This window comes from Notothenia rossii (genome assembly GCF_949606895.1).
Source record: "Notothenia rossii genome assembly, chromosome: 11".
Lineage (NCBI taxonomy): Eukaryota > Metazoa > Chordata > Actinopteri > Perciformes > Nototheniidae > Notothenia > Notothenia rossii.
Window position 1 is genome coordinate 40,495,129 of NC_136910.1, and position 21,863 is coordinate 40,516,991.

At 40.2% G+C, this 21,863-nt stretch overlaps 1 protein-coding gene across 1 annotated transcript; it reads left to right on the forward strand.

Moving 5' to 3' along the window:
• The first annotated feature begins 1,253 nt into the window (after positions 1-1,253).
• Positions 1,254-21,680, forward strand: ogdhb (oxoglutarate dehydrogenase b). Its single transcript, XM_079656669.1, has 23 exons — positions 1,254-1,390; positions 2,371-2,779; positions 5,756-5,944; positions 6,807-6,900; positions 11,352-11,467; positions 11,909-12,063; positions 12,193-12,339; positions 12,798-12,888; positions 13,133-13,312; positions 13,394-13,522; positions 13,745-13,924; positions 15,722-15,880; positions 16,477-16,579; positions 16,685-16,813; positions 16,898-17,048; positions 17,312-17,439; positions 17,638-17,816; positions 17,974-18,045; positions 18,533-18,658; positions 18,742-18,814; positions 18,932-19,095; positions 19,635-19,789; positions 20,128-21,680. Exons 2-23 carry the CDS (start codon positions 2,546-2,548, stop codon positions 20,246-20,248), a joined length of 3,075 nt encoding a protein of 1,024 aa, XP_079512795.1. The 5' UTR covers positions 1,254-1,390; positions 2,371-2,545; the 3' UTR covers positions 20,249-21,680.
• Positions 21,681-21,863: the final 183 nt, after the last annotated feature.

The window sequence follows — 21,863 nt, forward strand, 5'->3', positions numbered from 1 at the left end:
TATGTACTTTGTGTGAATGTGCTTTTATCCATCTAGTGATGTTATTGGTCAATTAGCATCTGCCTGTACTTTTACAGGGCACAGTTCAACATGTTGGAGCAGAAAGAGCTCAATATAAGGAATCAGTGGTTGGTGTTGATCAAACATCTGATCCGAAGAATACAACTTTTAAAAACTATTTCCCTTTTATGCCATTAAATCTTTATACTCTTATCATTTAAGATCTTCTATATAGATAAGCGAATAAATATGAAGGTGTGATAAATACTCTCTCGGTGCATTCAAATAGTAAAAGCAATGTTAACATTATCAGGATGGGAAGTTCATTAACTTGCCTTCACATAATCAGCGCCAGGAGGACAAAGGTTGACGTTTATTGCTCTGTTCCAGGCAGTCAGTGCCTTTAATGCAGTCATCTATTAAAGGAAGCAATGAAGCTGAACATATTAATGTACCTGCTGTTAAAGTACAACCTGTAACAAATCATGTTGTAAATCAGCAGTCAGGAAATCAGACATACTGTTATGACATTTACAGGGAAATGGTGGTTGAATGATCTGGCTAAAAAGTTGTTTGCTCTTATATAGGGTTAGGGGGGTTAGTAGTAGGAAGAGTACATCATTTAAAGCCTAAAGCATAATTTGGAGCTACTTTTACTTTCATATTTCTATTATCGTAACAGACTCAGGTAAAACATTTTCCTACAGCAATAAGATTGATTAATTCCTGAGCTCTTTAGATGTCTTCAAATTCATTTATTCATTTGTTTATAACTCATACATCTGTTAACAATCCACATATTTATATATTTATACAATAGGCAGTATTTTATTCCAATATTATTTTATTGTACATTCTGTCCTATCTTCAATTTGACATGTACAGTTTACATACTCATGCATATTTATTTGCACAATTGTAATTTACACTATAGTTCTTGCACTCTGTTATTTATTTTTGTTATGTTAAGTCTTATTGTCTGCTGCGCTGTTGGAAGAGGGACTAAATATTTTCATTGCCAAGATCTTCGCTGAAGAGATTTTGCACATCACAATAAAACATTTGAATTGAATACTTTCACTATTCTATATTAAGAAATATTGTACATTTTTACATCATCGAAGGAGAGTATAAGTATTACTCCTGTGTTGCAATTGTAACTACACATTTGAGGACAGTTCATACTTTTGCTGACGTCACGAACCCGCGTGACGCAGATCAGCACTAGAGTGATTAGACAGTGCCCGGGCGCGCGACTCAGCTCCTCACCTCTCGCGCTGCAGAAGTTTTTTTAGTTCGCACACGCCGCATCCGGCTCGCGCTCTGGATTTTGGACAGTTTGCTCCTCGTTCACCCGGGCAGAGAGCCACGCGAAAACCAGTGACAAAAGGTAACAAACTCGAGACATTTTTTTACGATAGCGAAAGTTGAAGCTTCGCCGTCAACTTAGAAGAGAGAGACGTTACGTTAACGGACTGTGTGTCCTGCACGCGAGGCTACAGTGACTGAAATGCAGTTTGTTTGCCTCCAGCGTGGAGCAGTGGGTGAATATGTGTGAACGAACTTGTTTTACCGGACAAACAGTTGCTCAGATTGAAAACCCACTCGCATCTTGTCGATTAAACCTAACAATCTAATAACCTAAATAAGAGCGATTAGAACCTTACAAAATAAGCCAAAAGTTGTCGTAGTTAACGGGTTAAAGCACATTTGAAACTAATGCACCAACACTTTTAATCGTTTGGCGTATTTGTGCCACCATACCTCCATGTGTATGTTTATTGCTGTTCTGAGTTTCTATCTCCATTGTTTGGGGGTGTTCTTTACCCAGATGTATTGGTTATGAGTGGGACGCTCCCCCATGGGTATAGGTGGTCTATCTTTAGGATGTTCAGCACCTAATGTACTGAGTTTTATCATCTGATCTATACAACATATAACTTACATGTAGATGACGTTACAGCACATAGTAATTCATTATATATGGTATAAGTTATCATTATATTTAACTAACCCACTATGGTTTTATTTGTAGACATATTGTCTACGCATTTTGTCTGAGATCTACAATTGCCAACGACTGTCTCTCTGTAATGGTTGTGCAAATGACAATACAACACCAAACTAAACTATTTTACGAAGGAGCCACATTTGTGCCCTGATGTTTAGATTCATGACAATAAATACAGTAGTTTAATTTGACTTGATACATAAACTCTCCTGCTGCTTCAAAACTCCACAAAAAGGCCTATTTTCCTTATGTTTGCTAAAAACTAACAGAAACATAATCTTATCTTTTCAGATTTGCTAACTTCTTGCAAACGATGTACAATGTTTCGGTTGCCCAATATTTACTTTTTCCCTCAACAGGATCCAGTGGACGACCGGCAGAAGAGAAAGAGCAGAAGAAGAGGAGAAGCCAGCAGAGGAGGAACAAGAAGGCAGCTGTTAAGGAGCCTGGAGGATCTATTTTGTTCGGGGACAGTGCTGCTGTATCTTTCTTCCAGGAATAAGGAGGGATAGTAGCTGTGGCTGATCTGCAGCCATGCATCGCTTAAGGACTACAATGGCAAGGCTTCGGCCTTTAACGGCTGCACAGTCAGCCCTGAGCATATCACAGCCCAGACTCTTGGCGATAGAAGGGGGTTTACGGACGTTTAAGCCTGTGAGGTGCCTGAACACATCTGTGGCTGCTGAGCCCTTTCTTAATGGCACTAGCTCTAACTATGTGGAGGAGATGTACTATGCATGGCTGGAAAACCCCAGGAATGTCCACAAGGTAATGTACAGCTTGTGCTTGTATTTGATATTTTCACACAAAACAGGTTCAGGTCAGGTTTACTATTCAGTAGGGCCCCTTCACTTTCCTTCTGATAGGCCCATACAGATACAAACAAATGTTTCTCAATGTTTGAAGATACCTGTCCAGCAGTTAGTAGGGTAAAGGTAAGCGTAGACACTTCTAGTACTCTGTGTGTTTGTGTATTTGCTTATGCATGTTTGGCATCTCAGAAACCACAGCAGCGAGCAATAGTTCAAAAAGTGAATGACACGCAGCACAGCAGAGGGACAAACACACATTGTGAGTGTGCTTATTTCACGTTGAAAGATGTTGAACCCAGGAAACAAAGTAGGTTGACATATAAGTTGTACAATTACATATCTCATTACGATTGTACTAATATCATATAGAAGTTTTTGAACAACATCCCTAATGCAATAAACATCATTAGCATCTAAGTGGCCAAACTGACGTCAGCCTGTTAGGGGATTAAAGGGTTTAAATGATCTAAATTTAAATGACTTGATTTACTTGATGATGATGGACCAAAAGCAGGTCAGATTCAAATATAATGTAAAAGGATCAGTTTTTGTTCAACCAAAACAAATTTTCTTCACTTATCTGTAGTGGTAGTTGGCCATAAAGGTAGTTTAACTTTACTTTTGTTGAGATTTTATGCTATTTCTCCAAACCTCAATGGTCCTTATAGATTCGATTTTTTTATTGTATTATTAACACTCAAAAGCAACATCTGTGTCCAGACTGTTAGGAAAATAATTTCCAAGGCCCATAACTTTGACCCAGTTTATCATTTCATACTGTCGTGGCTGAGCACAGGCACCTGTAACCTTGGCTGCTGTGCTCTCAGTGTTCTGTCTCCCTGTTCCTGCCTGTTGGCGTCAGCTGATAGAGGTGTTATCATTCTTTCTTGTTGCGCACAATGTTGATTATTCTCTCGGAACTAGCTAAATACATGGGTCTGGGGTTGAGTTCTTCAGAGTTGATTGTGGCATCTCAACCATGTGGTCAACCCGTGGCCCGTGACATGTCTTGTGAATTCTCCGGTCGAAGCTCCAAATAAACCGTCAGTGTTTGCCATCAAAGCTCCAGCTCTCCATGTGTCTCTCTCAGAGTTCTGACTCCAATTGCTTCAGAAGTTTCCCCCACACAGACTAAGTGTCCATGCTACTCTAGTCAAAATGCACTCTGAACTTTGAGATAAAAATGTGTTTTGAGGAGGGATTTAAAAGAGGATACTGAGTTCAACAGCCACGATGTCTAGACCGCAAAGGGCAGAAGACTATCCTTACCTTTATAGTACGATTTGTAATATACATGTTTTTTTTTTCATGCAACGTATGTCAGATACATTCATGTGAGGGTTGTTGTACCCTTGTTTTAGGACTGCTCATGCCTTAAGCCAGTTCTACTGTTAACTGTTAGAACCACAGCCTGGAGCTGATTTAAAATACTGGCTCCAGTCCAACAACAACTTCCTGTAAATCGACAAATTACCTTATACATAGAGTTGCTTCAGACATGTCAAAACAGCACTAAATAACTTTTGAATGTAACTTTATAGACAAAACCAACATTAACAAACGCATTTCAAATGACTAGAAAGGCTGATTAAATGTTCCAAAGCTTATCTAGAAGTTGCTCATCAAGTTAAACAGCTTCAGATTAACAATCCAGATAACTGATAAACATCATAAGGGGGAGTAAGCTGGAACCCTTGGACAAACACTTTCACAATGGAGAGCCATGAAAATAATGCTGAACAAACATATAAGGTTGGTCCAAGACTGTTGATTCATTGTCACTTCAAAGACTGTTTATCTTTGGTTGGGATTTGATCAAGTCATGATGTTTTTTCTGTAATATCAGACACCATGCATTCATCGTCTGCAAGTAATGGAGTGAGGCATGTGCTTCCAAGAGTTAATATCCCTTTACGGTGGCGTAGTAAAAATGTTATGTAACGCTCTACCTGTAAGCTGATATGCCACTTCAGAGGCGAAGTAAAGAAGCTTCCTTTACACTGCGACTACTGATCCTAAAAGCCTCTGAGATAAATAAACCAATTACTCTCCTCTCTGGTTAGAAACACAGATGCAAGGTATACATAGTGCAGTGTGCACAACTTTGGTCCGGACTGAAATATCTCAATGTTTTTTCTTTGATTGCCCTGAAATGTATGGTGGCAGTTGCAGTATTATAAAGCACATCATCAATAGGCCAAACTGATTCAATTCAAACATTTATGGTTGGACCTGAAAGCTCAGTCAAATAGGTAAGGCCAGTACTGAAGAAACGTTACAATACATTCTTCTTTGCAAGCTCAAACTGACATTTGCAATGCCGGGAAAATATAGTACATTAATCGTTATCTCTAAGCTAGAACAAGGCAACATCTTCACAGTGCAGCCGAGTAATTCAGGACATCTTATCATCGTTCAGTAAGACACCAGCAGTTTGTCATGGCAAATGATTAACACAAAGGTCTCCTTCATCATGCTGTGCTTCCTCACAGTGACAGATTAAGGGAACCTCAAGGATCATTTTTCTAATCACATGACATTGATGATCCTCCAAGTTTTTATTTGTTATTCAGCAGATCACATTTTCCAGTATTCAAGGCAATTGCTCGACATCAACTAGATGGACTGGCACAACATTTGGCTAAGACATTTATGGTTCAAAGACAATGTTTTGCAAAAATATTTCTGATTATCTGACTTTTTAATGACATTCTTGGTTCTAAGTTATTGGATGTGTTGAAGTGGAAATTGCTAGGCATATCATAGGGCCCCCATAGGACAACATTTGCAGTAAAAAGTTATAAAATCAAATAAAGATCACTTTGATGGCTCCAAATAGGGTTTTAAATAGGGCCATCGTCAGATAGAAACTGTTCAAATGTTGTGGTGAGTACTAACCTTCTTTTATTTTCTTTCCTGTTTCTCCCTGCAGTCCTGGGATATATTTTTCCGTAACGCTAACGCAGGGGCTCCGCCTGGTGCGGCCTATCAGAGCCCCCCCCCCCTCAGCGGGTCGTCTCAGGGACTGACCGGGGTCCAGGCCCTGATGGGGGCTCAGCCCAATCTGGAGAAACTGGTGCAGGATCATCAAGCCGTGCATTCACTCATACGGGCATACCAGGTAAACTAAACCTGAGCTGATTATGTCACTTGTACGATCCTTTTTACCACTGAATTAGCTCTTATATCATTTCTAGAACTCCACACTATTTTCTGACAGGGACATTGACTATAATTCAGATCGTAAACATATTTTATACACATTATTTTTCCTCTTCATACTTTTCTTTACAGTATTATTACTTTGAAGCATTTTAGAGTTATGCTAAGTTCAGACGGTAGATACTGAATTTATGGGTCTGATACTGATGTTTGGGAGTTTTAAAATATCTTACAACAACGTATCAACCAATATTTTTAAAGACATAACAAAATCAATGTTCAATTAAATGTTTTTTTTGGATCCAGGATAATGAAATAAAGCCAAAACACAAAAGTAAAAGTATCAGATATAAAAGTATTCATTTGTAAACTACTGTTATATTATTATATAGATGATAATATATGTTTCTAAGCCTTTTATGTACTTTAAGCATTGCAGCTGGTATTCGGTGACAAAATATTGTCAGGTTGAAAATGTGCCTCTGAATCTTAGTAGAGAATAAGTAAACAGTAGCACATTTTGAAATATTTAATATGATGTTTTACTTTGTAGGTTTGCACAACGAGTATATCAGTGTGTTTAATTAATGAATGTCCTGTTAATCAAACAGTGTGTCTGTTAGCAGTACATTTCTTCTTTTTTTTTACAAAAACTTCCTACATCTGCTTTTAAGATTCTGCTAACATGTGTAGATAGGTTAGCAAATCTTGTAGGAAGTGGTCAGCAGTTTCCTAAAGCAGACAGACACTGATCTGCAGGAATGGGTTGACCTGTGAAACCATCCACACACTTTTAATGAGCTGCGTTGCCTTGTGTGTAGGTACGAGGGCATCACATAGCCAAGCTGGACCCCCTGGAGATCAGCTGTGTAGACTTCGACGATACCCCGTGTACCGTTGGTTTCCAGAACGTTGGTGAGAAATTGAAACGTCCTGACATGTTATGAAGGTGTTCCTCTCTGTCCCTGTCATTCACACTTCCTGTTGTATTGTTTTTGGATCCCTTTTTTCCTCAAACACTTGATCTCTTTTTACGCAAAACCACCCACCTTTCAATGAGTGTCTTTCTACTCTCCTCTGTTTACCACTCTGTATTTCCTGTTGTCCATGTCACACATCCATCAGTTATTTATCCTGAGTGAGCTCCCCACTGCCATCGGCCTCCCACCTATTTGGCTTACTTGCGTTGAACAACACACACTCCTCCTTTCATGGAGTTTGCTTAAGGTCAGAGGTCACCACGTGGCTGAGTTGAAGCCGCAGTGCATCATGGCTGCCGAGCTGAAGCCCTCCCATAACAAACTGAGTGACAAACAGATGAGGAGGAGCTATGGGCTTCAGAGCAATTGCTCATACTCTTGTGAAAATGCTTCCATTTCATTTGAAAAAGTCCTTTCCTCTACCACTATTGATGTAGCCAAAAGCTGATCTCATTTCCTAAAACAAAGGGACTTCTGCCCTACTTGTGGATGTTTGGGTTGTATTTATGAATTAGAATTGTATTTATCTTCATTCTACTTTATTTATCACAGGGGAAATTTTGTTTTATGACAGTTGCTGCATTTTACAATTAAGCAAATAAAAGATAAATACAAAAATATGTATATTATACAAAAACATATTTAAATAATTAAGTTATTATTTTTAGACATTAAAAGATCAACTTCTGGCTGGCGTATATTCTCATTTTTCTATAGTTTAGTAGACGATGAATTATCAAACAGTTTTTCAGGTTTTACTGTTACCTAGATTTGTATCTTTTTGATACATTTTGTTTTTGAGAATTAACGTTTTGAGTTGTCCATTTGTCGGCCCTATTTTGTCACAAACATGACTCGAGGATGAACTCACTACAATTGTTGGTGTTGGTATGAACTCAGACAACATGTTTTACACCGCAGTTCATTAGTTCATATGCCAAATATAACAACTACGGTTAGCCTTCAAAATGTTGCTTGAGGCGACACAATGTGTCCCTATGTTTTGTTAAATTGACTCACATGTGTTTTTAATGAAGTCACCCTGTGCTGAGGTCGGAATGCAGACATAGTAGATTATTTAATAGAAGAGGAGACTGATAAAGAATTGTTAACAGCAATAACTGCATTAGTTATTTGTTATTGTAATGGGTAAGTCATAAATACGTGGTCCAAGGCTTTCTCTTTTTAAGAAGCTATCAATGTGAAACACAGGGCAAGATAACAAGACAAAGGGAGTTGTGTTAGAGGAGGACAAATGCCTCGCACAATCTGTCAACCCAAAAGGATGTTTTATTGATGCTTATTACTTTAATCTAAATATCTAACAATTTATTACACAATAATTCATCCCTAATGGACGGGATAGAAAGTATTCAAGTAAAGTATGCCCTACTAAATGGGCTGCCTTCGCTTTTATTTATTTTGTAATTATTTATACCTCAAATGTATTTGACCAGATTATTATTGAGTGATATCTTTATGTCCCTCCTGTTATCAGCACATACTGTAAGGCATATTATTTTATAGTTTCTGAGGAAAACAAGATAAGAAGACATGGTTGGTGGTTGTTAACACAACACCATATATGGGGGAGTGATCAACATCAGCCAATTCCATGGTATTTCATTACTGGGTATTCAGTTTTCTGTTTCTAAAACATGTTACTACTGTGTTACTACTGTGTTAACCAAACACTGACTTGTCAGATTTGTCGCAGGAGTGCAAATAGTTCACACAAAGTGGTGTGTGTGTGTGTGTGTGTGTGTGTGTGTGTGTGTGTGTGTGTGTGTGTGTGTGTGTGTGTGTGTGTGTGTGTGTGTGTGTGTGTGTGTGTGTGTGTGTGTGTGTGTGTGTGTGTGTGTGTGTGTGTGTGTGTGTGTGTGTGTGTGTGTGTGTGTGTGTGTGTGTGTGTGTGTGTGTGTGTGTGTGTGTGTGTGTGTGTGTGTGTGTGTGTGTGTGTGTGTGTGTGTGTGTGTGTGTGTGTGTGTGTGTGTGTGCTGTGGCGAGTTATGCATGCCTGCATCGAACTGTCATTGTTCCTCATGAAAAGGTTAGGCCTCTGAGTTCAAACACAGGTGATTGTTATGAGCTGTTGTAGGATGTTTCCACAGATACTCGGGCCATTGTTCAGTCTCACCGGGTTCTGCTTTGTCCTGGTGGCGCTGAGGTTCAAAGAGGTCGAGCAATGGGTCGGTTTCGGGGTCCAAATCAGCCTGAAAGAATTAATGAGAGGCTCTGTGAAATACTTAATTACAGTGTGTGTGTTTGTTTCTCTCCATGCCTCCAGATTGATATTTTTTTAAAGAACGTCTGTCGAATCTGATAAGAGGTAGGAGCAGAACTTAAAATCTTGTTCTCTGCTCTTTTATCGCTGCGTGGTGTTCCTGAAACCACTTTCCTGTGGTTTATCATTAGCTTGTTAACTGGTGTTGTGGTTGTCCCTGCTCTTCTCCATGTTGGTTTTCATCTCTTCTTGTGGAAAATGTGAAAAATGTGTTGAGTAATGCTTGGAAAGGAGGCGTGTGTGTGTTGTCGGCTGCTTCTAACCTTTGCTCAGCAGCCAGTGGCATCAAACGGAGCATATCCGGGCTTATCTGGGCCTTCTTCATTGAAATGTTACTGCGATTAGATTGGACAAAGTCACCCATTTATTATAGCATTAAATTATTCTGCTTAAACTTTGCAATCATCAAAGAAAGCAAGTGTGTTTTTTCAAATGTCATGCAGGGGCTGTTCACAGAGGGGAGTCTAAAGATCTCTTATGTAACATAGAGAGCGGACTCGGCCATATTGGATTGTAAACCCCCTGTCCTCAGCACAGCAGCCTGCACTCATTTGCTGACAGAGGTGTACGAACACACACATAGATACACCCCCCCCCCCCCTCCTCCTCTGTTTCATTTAGTCTTATCTCTGTTTGCTGCATCCAGGAAATAACATGCTTTAGAATGATCAACACGAGCTCAAGCTATAGTGTCTCACACAGAATCCAACCCATCAGTCCTGTTGGTTTCCTGCTTAAACCACGTCAGCTGCTTTTTACTGTGCCTTGTTTAACATACTGTGCAGTTTAGTCAAAGGTGACGTTAGCAATGTCCTGTCAAGTTGTTTAAATGAAGTCATAAACACAAGGAACGTTAGAAAATGTGACAATTTAGTTGATGCATCAGTGAAAAAAGTAAGATATGAACAAATCAATTAATGAATCAAATAACAGATCATTTATAAACCAGTTTCTATATACTGTAGTTGTCAAGCAAGCGTTTAAGTAAGATTCACAGTATAATTTATTGCACATTTTATAGATGAAGAAATAATGAATGAATAAAAAAAAGTATTTAACAACCAAACCTTTTTTTTCCCCTTTGGATTCTTACAAGAACATCACAAATAACAGATCTATAAAGTCAGGCTTTATCATAATTTATAATGCTGATAGAGGCAGTAACAAAATGGAAACTAGATTAATCAAGTTAACATTGCATTACAAAGACAAACAAAAGAAGATGCCAAAAGCCACAGCTTCAGGTGAAAACCTTTCAAGCTGATTTGAAAGACACATAACATGTCTGATCTTGTTTGTCGGGTCTGCCCAGAGCCTCGGGGCCTGAAAGCTGGGACACTTAAAAACTGTGTTGAGTTCAGTGATGATTCTGTAGTAACCCCAAGAGAGCTTTGGCCTCATCAGGGAACAAAAGGTAAAATTATGTGACCGATTTGATATAATGAGGTGTTCTCAAACTCTCTTAATAATCCAATAATGAGAACATAATCTACTTTTTCTCCTTTCTTTGTCTCTGCCGCTTTCACACCAAGTACTTTGCCGTACTTAGTTCCCAGCACTTAGTTCCCCCATGGAACTAAAGAGTAGATCGCGTTCACACCGGAATAAGTCCCTGAGGGAAGATTATGCAAATGAAGCCGCTGACTTCACTTCTTCTTCTTCTGCTTTGGGTTTACTGGCAGGCCGCAAACAACTTCACATCGTATACTGCCGCCCGAAGTCCCCGGAGTTGGGGACTGGCTTCAGTCGAAGCTGCTGTGAAGACTCCCAGCAGCTTCGACTGAAGCCTTCCGAGTAAATCGCCAGAACGCCGACACCTCCTCATCTCCACCGCTCCCATGTTTTTAGTATTCTGGACAAAATGTAATCTGACAGATGAGACAGCTGTTAAGGCAGTTAAATGGTAATAAAAGTAAACAAAAAAAAGTAAGCAGGGGTCACACATTCCAGATAATCTTCTATTTACGGATGTTTCCTTCTCTTCTGTGTCTTAATAATATGTTAGTCATTTGGTATTTTTCTGTTCCAAGCTGTTTTTAACCCTGACCTTGACCTGATTTGCATGCCTACGCTTTCTGCTCATGTCAATGTCTTTGAAACAGGTGTTTACGGACTGGTGGAATCCGACCTGGACAAGGTGTTCCGGCTCCCCACCACCACTTTCATCGGGGGCAGCGAGAGCTCTCTGCCTCTCAGAGAGATTATCCGACGACTGGAAGTAAAGTATTTAAAATGTGTCAAAATGGACACCTTTTATGCAGCGGTGCCATTCACAGTATAATAACAGGATAAAAACTAATTTAGTACAAAAATGTAATTAATAATAGCAATAAATAAAATGTTTGATAGCAATTATTTAACATGAGCAACAGAGCCGGCCAGCTAACCAATCAGAGCAGACTGGGCTCTGGTTTCAGACAGAGGGTGACAAAAGGTGTAGCAGCACTGGCAGTATGAGAAAAGTAAAGAGCTCTTTGAACATTAAAGCATGTAAACATGTCACAGTAGAAGCACAAAATACAAATATGAACCTGAAAATGATCGGAATAGGGCCCCTTTAATGCGTTTGAGCAGCCAAGTGAACACTGAGATCAGCTTCAAGCTTTACCAGGACATGATAGTGAAGAGTAGAGTTAAAACGTTCTTCTCTCTCTTTTAGATGGCCTACTGTCAACACATCGGAGTAGAGTTCATGTTCATTAATGACTTGGAGCAGTGCCAGTGGATCAGAGAGAAGTTCGAGACACCTGGAATCATGCAGTTCAGTCTGGAGGAGAAGAAGACTCTTTTGGCCAGAATGATCCGCTCCACAAGGTCTGTCTACACGTTCCTCAACACTCCTTATACTCCTCAACTATAAAAGCATGCAAAGCAGCTGCAGGGGGAGTTTGGGCAGGGGGATGGATGTTCTGAGCCACAATGTGACGCAGCACACCTTCACAGGTTTGAGGAGTTCCTCCAGAGGAAATGGTCGTCAGAGAAACGCTTTGGTCTGGAGGGTTGTGAATCGCTCATCCCGGCCCTCAAAACCATCATCGACATGTCCAGTCTGAGCGGAGTTGAGAGTGTGATCATGGGGATGCCTCACAGGTAGACGATGACATTACATCTTATCCAATAAGATACCAAACAGTCTTTTTCAGGGCCAAAATCTATTTCAATTCCTACAGCGTTTGCCAAATGCACACATTGTTGACGCTTGGAAAGATAAAATCAAGGTTTAGTAGATGTTCCCACCTTAGATATGAGACTTTTGATCATTAAAACATTTATGATCATGATTTGTTAACTCCTTCATCCTTTAATAACTATTGTTGAACTGTCTTGTATGAGTGTTTTCTTTTTTTAAATATGTGTATTTTCACATGTACAATGATACAATGATGTTATTCCACTTTATGAAGTTGATCCCTGACAAATATCAGTGTCACTAATAAACTCAGTGATTACAGTTTAGGGGGGTTTCAACCCTTTTTGTCACATGATAGCCTCTGATGAAAAAGCTTTTGCTTGAATTTCCCTTCCTAATGTAACTTCTCCATCTCCAGAGGAAGGCTGAATGTTCTCGCTAACGTGATCCGGAAAGAGCTGGACCAAATCTTCTGCCAATTTGACTCCAAGCTAGAGGCTGCTGATGAGGTCTGAACAGGTCACTAGGACTGATAATGACCATTTCCAATGAATCTGTTGATTCTTTTGTATTCAGTGATTATTTGTTTGTTGTAAAAGAAAATATATTTATTGACTTGATAAAGAGCCTCAACTGACAGTCATTTTATTTTTATTTTTTCCTTTTAAATGCCATCAATTGACCATAAGTGTAAGGCTAAACAGTCTTCCTGAGGTTGATGGGTTTCACTTTTTTGTGATATTCTGCTCTCAGGGTTCTGGTGATGTGAAATATCACTTGGGGATGTATCACAAGAGGATGAACCGGGTCAGCGACCGGGAAATCTCAATGTCCCTCATGGCCAACCCGTCCCACCTGGAGGCTGTGGACCCCGTGGTGCAGGGCAAGACCAAAGCTGAGCAGTTCTACAGCGGAGACACTGAGGGCAAGAGGGTACTGAGGTTTATTCAAACATGGAAGAAAACCTTTCCTTGTGTTCTTAACATGTTTGTAACCTATTGAATGATTTCACAGGTGATGTCTATTCTGCTTCACGGTGATGCTGCATTTGCAGGCCAGGGTATCGTGTACGAGACTTTCCACCTGTCTGACCTGCCGTCCTACACTACACATGGCACCATTCATGTGGTGGTCAACAACCAGGTATTTTTATTCACAGCTAGCATGCTATCGTGTCCATATCTTATTTCAGCATACACTGTGATTTTAAAGTCATTTAGAATATTACCAAAACAAAATTGAAAAGAAAACAGTACAGCTACATTAATGTTATTTTCTATAATAAATAATAACAATGTCTTCAACTTTGCACTTGATGATGATAACAGCTGTTATTGTAGTAATTTAAAACTCTCTTCCACACAGATTGGTTTCACCACAGATCCCAGGATGGCACGTTCCTCTCCTTATCCGACAGATGTAGCACGCGTGGTCAACGCACCCATCTTCCACGTCAATGCAGACGACCCAGAGGCTGTCATATATGTGTGTAAAGTGGCATCTGAATGGAGAAACACTTTCCACAAAGACGTAGTCGTAGACCTGGTAAGTTTATAGGAGGTGTTTTGTCAAGTCAAATAATGTCAGCAATATACCAATCCATCTTTGTTGAAATTTGAAAGAGAAGCCTGACAGATGTAGGAAGTTGAGAATCTGGTTCTGAGGAAAGTAAAGGTCACGTTCATGCCTAAATCCTCCAGTGATGCATTGAGAGACAGCAGCTGGGGACAGGTTAATGGGAGAGAAACTAGAGATGTTACATTAAAAAATTTGGTCAACTGGCAGGATGTTTCAATCAAAGGCACTTTTGGGAAGGTAAATAAACTAACAGCTGTTTTTGATAAAGTACACTACCAGTCCAAAGTTTGGACACACCTTCGAATTCGAAGTTTTTTATTTATTATAATTTGTTCTACTTTGTAGATTAATGCTGAAGACATCAAAACTATGAAAGAACACATATGGAATTATCTAGTAAACAAAAAAGTGTTAAGAAATCCAGAATATGATTTTTATTTTATATTCTTCATAGTAGCCACCTTTTGCCTTGATGACAGATTTGCACACTCTTGGCTTTTCTCAATCAGCTTCATGAGGTCGTCACCTGGAATGGTTTTCAATTAACACGTGTGCCTTGTCAAGAGTCCATTTGTGGAATGACTTGCCTTCTTAATGTGTTCGAGACCATCAGTTGTGTTGTGCAGAGGTAGGGTGACGCCCAGTGGAAAGCCCTATTTGATTACTGTTGTAATCCATATTATGGCAAGAACGACTCAACTCAGTAAAGAGAAACGACCGTCCATCATCACTTTAAAAAATGAAGGCCAGTCGATCCGGAAGATGTCAAGAACTTCGAATGTATCCTCAAGCGCAGTCGCAAAAACCATCGAACGCTATGATGAGACTGGCTCTCATGAGGAAAGGAAGAGCAAGAGTTAGCTCTGCTGCAGAGGATAAATACATCAGAGTTACCAGCCTCAGAAACCGCAAATTAAAGCACGTCAGATTAGAGCCCACATCAATGATCACAGAGCTCAAGCAGCAGACAAATCTCGGCACCCACTGTTCAGAGGAGACTGCGTGAATCAGGCCTTCATGGTCGATTGATGCAAAGAAGCCACTACTGAGGATGAACAACAAGAAGAAGAAGAGAATTGTTTGGGCCAAGAAACACAAGGATTGGATATTAGACAGTGGAAATCTGTACTTTGGTCTGATGAGTCCAAATTTGCGATTTTTGGTTTCAACCGCTGTGTCTTTGTGAGACGCAGAGAAGGTGAGCGGATGGTTTCTGCATGTATGGTTCCCACTGTGAAGTGTGGAGGAGGAAGTGTGATGGTGTGGGGGGGCTTTGCTGGTGACACTGTTGGTGATTGATTCAGAATTCAAGGCACACTTAACCAGCATGGCTACCACAGCATTCCGCAGTAGCCAGCAAAATATAAATCATATTCTGGATTTTCTGTAACACTTTTTTGTTTACTAGATAATTCCATATGTGTTCTTTTATAGTTTTGATGTCTTCAGTATTAATCTACAATATAGAAACCATTTTAATAAATAAAAAACGTTGTTATTGGGGTCGACAGGCTAAGAGTGGCGTAAGGGGACAGGCAAAGAAAGCAGTTCAGGTTTATTATCCATAGAGGAACAGGGAATACAAAAAAAAAACATGCATAAATAACTAACATAATGTGGTTATACATATGAGACAATGGGAACCTTGAACTTTGACCAGCACGAGTCAATAGAGCAATTAAGGGTGACACAGATGAAGTACTGAATTGGTCACTTGATTGTTGACATAAGAAAATGCCTAACCTCTTGTTTTCTCACATTCAGGTGTGTTACAGACGTAATGGCCACAATGAGATGGATGAGCCGATGTTCACCCAGCCGCTCATGTACAAGCAGATCAAGAAGCAGAAAGAGAAAGGGGTCCTGCAGAAGTTTGCTGAGAAAGTCATTGCTGAGGGAGTGGTCACAACACAGGCATATGAGGTAAAGCAGCCTGCCCTGCTGTAGCTACTGCTTATCAAGCACGCTCAATATGTACAGCTTTGTTTGCAAATTGAAAAAACCATGTAGGTTTCATTGTCAGCAGTGTGAAAGACATCTCGGCTCTGTGAGACATTATGAAGCATCTCTATCTCAATGAAAGGGGGATTGAATAGTCTGACAAGGAATTGTGCGTTTGAGAGGTGCAAATGGAAAAAAGATGTTGTGATAGCAGCAGGGACCAGACAGAATAATGGATGAATTTCAGACACAAAAAAAGAGTTTATGCATTTCTAATTCCAATTCCTGTGAGGAGCTTCACTTAAAAGAGGATTTGAATGAAGTACTGTACAAAGACAGGAGATTTTGAGGGCAATTAATCATGTCAGTTATTTGAGACATTAAGGAGGTCACTTGTTTGAAGCTAACATCCTTCCTGTTCTGAAATTCATGCCAAAATCAAAGGCTGTCAAACGCTGTAACTCTCTGGAGGAGGTGAATATGTTTGGAGACCTATATACTAAACACAAGACAGAAAGTTGCTTCTTTGGAGACGGATATATTCAAGTTTTCAATGAACTTGCATCAATCTTTTTCAGGAGGAAGTGGCGAGGTACGACAAAATATGCGAAGATGCTTACAACCGCTCCAAAGATGAGAAGATCCTTCACATCAAACACTGGCTGGACTCACCATGGCCTGGTAAGGAGTCTTGTTCTTTTATTTGTGTTATAACTTGTATGTCTTCTCTACAGAATGTGGTCTGGACATTTCTTCCTTGTGATGTGTTTGTGTGTCTGTCTGCAGATTTCTTCAACCTGGATGGACAACCCAAAACTATGCACAGCCCTCCGACTGGCATCAGTGAAGAGGAGCTCAAACATATTGGAAACATCGCTTCTTCTGTGCCTGTGGAAGACTTCACGATACACGGAGGTACTTTATGATCTTGTCCTGTTTCAAACAACCCCTTATTGGGCTGTCATGTCTGTTTTTTAATGCCGTGTTTCCATGTTTCAGGTTTGAGTCGTATCCTAAAGGGCCGTGCAAATATGGTGGATCAGCGGGTGTGTGACTGGGCTCTTGGAGAATACATGGCCTTTGGCTCTCTGCTCAAAGAGGGGATACACATTCGCCTCAGTGGACAGGATGTGGAGAGAGGCACGTTCAGGTAATCCTGACACAAAAAACATTTACTGCTTTGTAAATGTATCTTTCTCTGTGTTTTGGGCAACTTTTGTGTAAAAGTGACTTCAGAGAAACCCCCCCCCCCCCCCACACTATGAGAACTGTCAACTAACTACTGCTGTACGTTCAACTGGAAAATAAGACCTGCTATGTATAAAAAGTGCCATTAAACAACCTCTGTAATGATTTGGTGCTATATAAATCAAATTCACTTGAACTGACTTGACTAAATGATTTCCTCCACAGCCATCGACACCATGTTCTTCACGACCAGAACGTTGACAAGAGGATCTGCATCCCCATGAACTACGTTTCTCCTGATCAAGCGCCTTACACTGTGTGCAACAGCTCTCTATCTGAGTATGGAGTACTAGGTGAGTAGGATACGCAAAACTGTTGGTACTTTTTCATCTGTGGTACCTGTAACTTGATGGGTAACTCTTTCTAGGGAAGCTACTTGGGATTGTATTTACTTTGGAAGTAGAGCAAGATGCAGAACAAACCTTATATAAATGTTGGACAGTGTTTTATTTACTGAACCTACTCTGTTTGTGCCCGTTTTCTGTGTGCAGGTTTTGAACTAGGCTTTGCCATGGCCAGTCCCAATGCGCTGGTGCTGTGGGAGGCCCAGTTTGGAGACTTTAATAACACAGCACAGTGTATCATCGACCAGTTCATCAGCTCGGGTCAGGCCAAGTGGGTCCGACAGAACGGCATTGTGTTGCTGCTTCCTCACGGCATGGAGGGGATGGTAGGAACTGAGAAACTTGATCTGCTACATTCTGACTTGCCTTTGTCTCATGGAGCTGCAATGTCACCAGTGCTGAACAACATTATCACAGGAGATTGTTAAAAACATCTTACCTGTCGATTATTGATTGGTGTTCATTCGTTTCCCTTTCTCTTAGGGCCCAGAGCACTCGTCTGCCCGCCCTGAGAGGTTTCTACAGATGTGCAATGATGACCCTGATGTTTTCCCTGTGAGTGTCAATAACATAACATTTCTCTCCCTCTGTCACTGCTCCTTATAACTTTGGATGATGCTCATATTCATTAGAATGACACTTTTCAGTCCAGCTCTTTGTTTGTCTTTATGGTGAAATCAGAAATGGCTAGTGACCGTAGCAACCTGACTTACCATGACGCTGATTTACAATCATGGAGGTGTAGATAGTGAGATGACTTTCCTTGTTTATCTGATGTTGCACGGAAGTTTGTTTGACCTCATGATCAGATGTGGAGCCTGGCAACTTTATATGGAGAGTTTATAGAGTTCATCATACTTTTCGTTTGCCAAGATGTGAACCAAATAGGCTAAGTATTGAAGGGTTAGGGTAGTTCTAAAATGAACAGAATGATTCTCCCTGAAAAGAAAGAAAAGACACAGAATATTAACAGATGACTGCATGTTTCTTTGGTAATGACTTCTACCTTAGCTCTGAATTGCAACTCTACTTTCTCTCACAGAAAATCACTCAGGACTTCGCAGTGCATCAGCTGTATGACTGTAACTGGATCGTGGTGAACTGCTCCACTCCGGCGAACTACTTCCACGTCCTCCGCAGACAGATCCTGCAGCCCTTCAGGAAACCTGTGAGTGACACACCTTAAATGGATCAAAGCACAAGATAATGTGGTTCAAGGTCACTGAGCATTTCCCTGTGCTCTTTCTTTAGCTGATAGTGTTTACTCCCAAGTCGCTGCTGCGCCATCCTGAGGCCAAGTCCAGCTTTGATGACATGCTGCCAGGTCAGTACTGACAGAAAGATGGGCAGGAAACTGAAGATGGTGAGGTCTTTCCCTCTAAAATACTGGTTGGTTTCTTGCTGTGTTATTTAAAGTTTGTGTGTGTTTGTTATCCTGCAGCCACCATCTTCAAGCGTCTAATCCCAGACGAGGGGCCTGCAGCTGCCAGCCCAGAAAAGGTGAAGAGAATCGTTTTCTGCAGCGGGAAGATCTATTATGAACTGACCCGGGAACGCAAGAACAGAGGCATGGATGACACTGTGGCTGTGATTCGCATCGAACAGGTAACAAAAGAGTAAAGGTGGTGTTTATAAGTATAGAGTTAAAACTGAAGAGGAGAAATTGAGAAAGGGAACGCGCAGTGGGTGTGTGGATTTCAGTTTTACAACAAAAAGGTGATGTATGTGCCTGGTTTGTATAAAGGCAGCTTCACTTGTGACATACAAGTATTTCGGTCAAGACTAATGATCACAATTGTAAATTATTTATTCTGTTTTTGGGGTCTTAACTTTCACTTTCTAAAGATATACAAATAGTTAATCTCTGGTTTACATTGTGAGTAAATAAAACAAATTAGCTGGGAAATCAGAGTAGAAAGAAGTTTTCTTTAGTATCAAATGAATCCTGTGATAGTTATCTGTATATCGATGGGTACACTGCTAACAGGAACTGCTAACAGATAGTTTAGCACACATTTAATGCTGACAATTTACGAATGAAGTTGTAGCAAACGGCTAACGCTAACTAACAATCCCCAATGGGAATGACAATGGATTATCGCCCAAATATATCATTAACATCAGAGCTTTCTCTCTGTTTTCAGCTCTCCCCCTTCCCGTTTGATCTGGTGAAAGCAGAGACTGATCGTTACTCGAATGCTGACCTGGTGTGGTGTCAGGAAGAGCACAAGAACCAGGGTTACCACGACTACGTCAAGCCCCGAATCTGCACCACCACCAACCATACCCGCCCCGTTTGGTGAGTTCTACAGGAATACAGTTTCAGGAACTATCTCTGCTTTGAATGTATTGTCACTGTGTGTGTGTGTGTGTGTGTGTGTGTGTGTGTGTGTGTGTGTGTGTGTGTGTGTGTGTGTGTGTGTGTGTGTGTGTGTGTGTGTGTGTGTGTGTGTGTGTGTGTGTGTGTGTGTGTGTGTGTGTGTGTGTGTGTGTGTGTGTGTGTGTGTGTGTGTGTGTGTGTGTGTGTGTGTGTGTGTGTGTGTGTGTGTGTGTGTGTGTGTGTGTGTGTGTGTGTGTGTGTGTGTGTGTGTGTGTGTGTGTGTGTGTGTGTGTGTGTGTGTGTGTGTGTGTGTTCAGGTATGCTGGTCGTGACCCTGCAGCAGCTCCAGCTACTGGAAACAAAAAGACTCACCTCACGGAGCTGCAGCGCTTAGTGGACGCAGCGTTCGATCTGGATGCATTCTCAGGAAAAATCTAACTGGTTTACACCTCCCTCCACTCTCCCTCTCCTCTGCTCTCACCTGCCTGTCCAGTTTCAGTGCAGGACCCCTCCCCAGACTGGCTTTAAATTGTACCTACAACACTTTGCATTGATGTGTTTTTTCCTCAATATACCTCCATATCAGACCTACTATCAGTCGTAATCTTCAAACAAAGCGCACAATGACCTTTAACACTGTTACCATGAAGACCTCGTGTTCAGTGTTTGACACTATTACAGAAAATAATGTAAGTTCACCTGCAATGAATGTATGAATTCTTACATTAATTTGTAAGACAAATACTCGATCTTCATTTTAGTAATAGCAACCTGCTCTGCACCTCCACACAATAAACCGTATGCAATCACCTCCAGAAGAAGTATTTAAAAAATGAATTGATCTGTTGCAGATTACCTAAAAAGGAAAAGGTTTTAGACCACCATAAGAAATGAAGAAACTTCAGTGCACATTTTTAAAGGATGGTTAGATTTCCAAGGACATAAGCGTGTTCTTGCCGAGAAGTAGATGAGTTGGAAAACCATGCGCGGTAAGTTGGTTAAACTTTAAAGGTGCTAGTAGGGACATTTTAAAAAAGGAACTGTGAGCCAGCCAGCTGTTTCCCCACGTGTACAGACTTTATGCTAAGCTAAACTAACCAGCTGCCGAGACGAGTATCATATTTAGCGTTTATATTCTCAACTGACTGACTGAAGAAGGCAAATAAGCGTATTTCCCAAAATATTAAACGATTCCCTTTTTGAAATGGAGTTGAATGTCCAAGAAAGCTTCACAACTACAGTGTGATAGTGGACAATGAGGTAAACCTATACAAATATAATGTTGATTGATTATTTGAAAGGCTGAGTTACAATAGCTAAATAATGGGATAAAGGGATGTCTTTAAGCTCCTTTTATTATGTTTTTGATTTGACCCCCTACATTCAAAAGTGAAACCTTTTGAAAACATTAATGTCTGCCTTTTGAGAGAACTAGATTAAAGGGACTCGTATGAATGTATTTCTTCACTTGTATCTGAGTTCAGCAGTGACTTTAAAATGACCCAGGTTGTTATCTGCCTGCGATCAGAGGGGTGGCTTCATGTGCATCTCCATTTACAGTAACATAAACACACACACCCCTTGTTTCAGTTCCTTTTACCTAATTTGTTGTTTTTTCATATATCATGCTTGAAATCTTCTTCCTCCTCCATGGTTCCCTCAACATTGTAAACGTCTGTTTGTGCCAAATGTAATGGATTACTTGAAATTACATTTCAATAACAAAAAAACAATCATGCCTCCAATGGAAAATACTTGTAATACAACATGTGAGATTACTCAGCTCCTCAGATTAGTAGGATGTATTTATTTTCATAAAGTGTTGTATGTTTTATTGTTTTAAAAAATAAAGATTATAGTTCCTGGTGAACAGTGCTGTTGGAGTTTATTGTGTCTATTTGAGCTACTAAAACCTCTTGTATAGTCTTTTTTATATTATACATTTTTAAACATAGAATAATGTGCTTTATACTTAAATATTTAACTCTTAGTGTCTTTATAACTTTTTATTGAAAAACTAAAGGTCTACTTCGCAGATACATTATAATCCTAC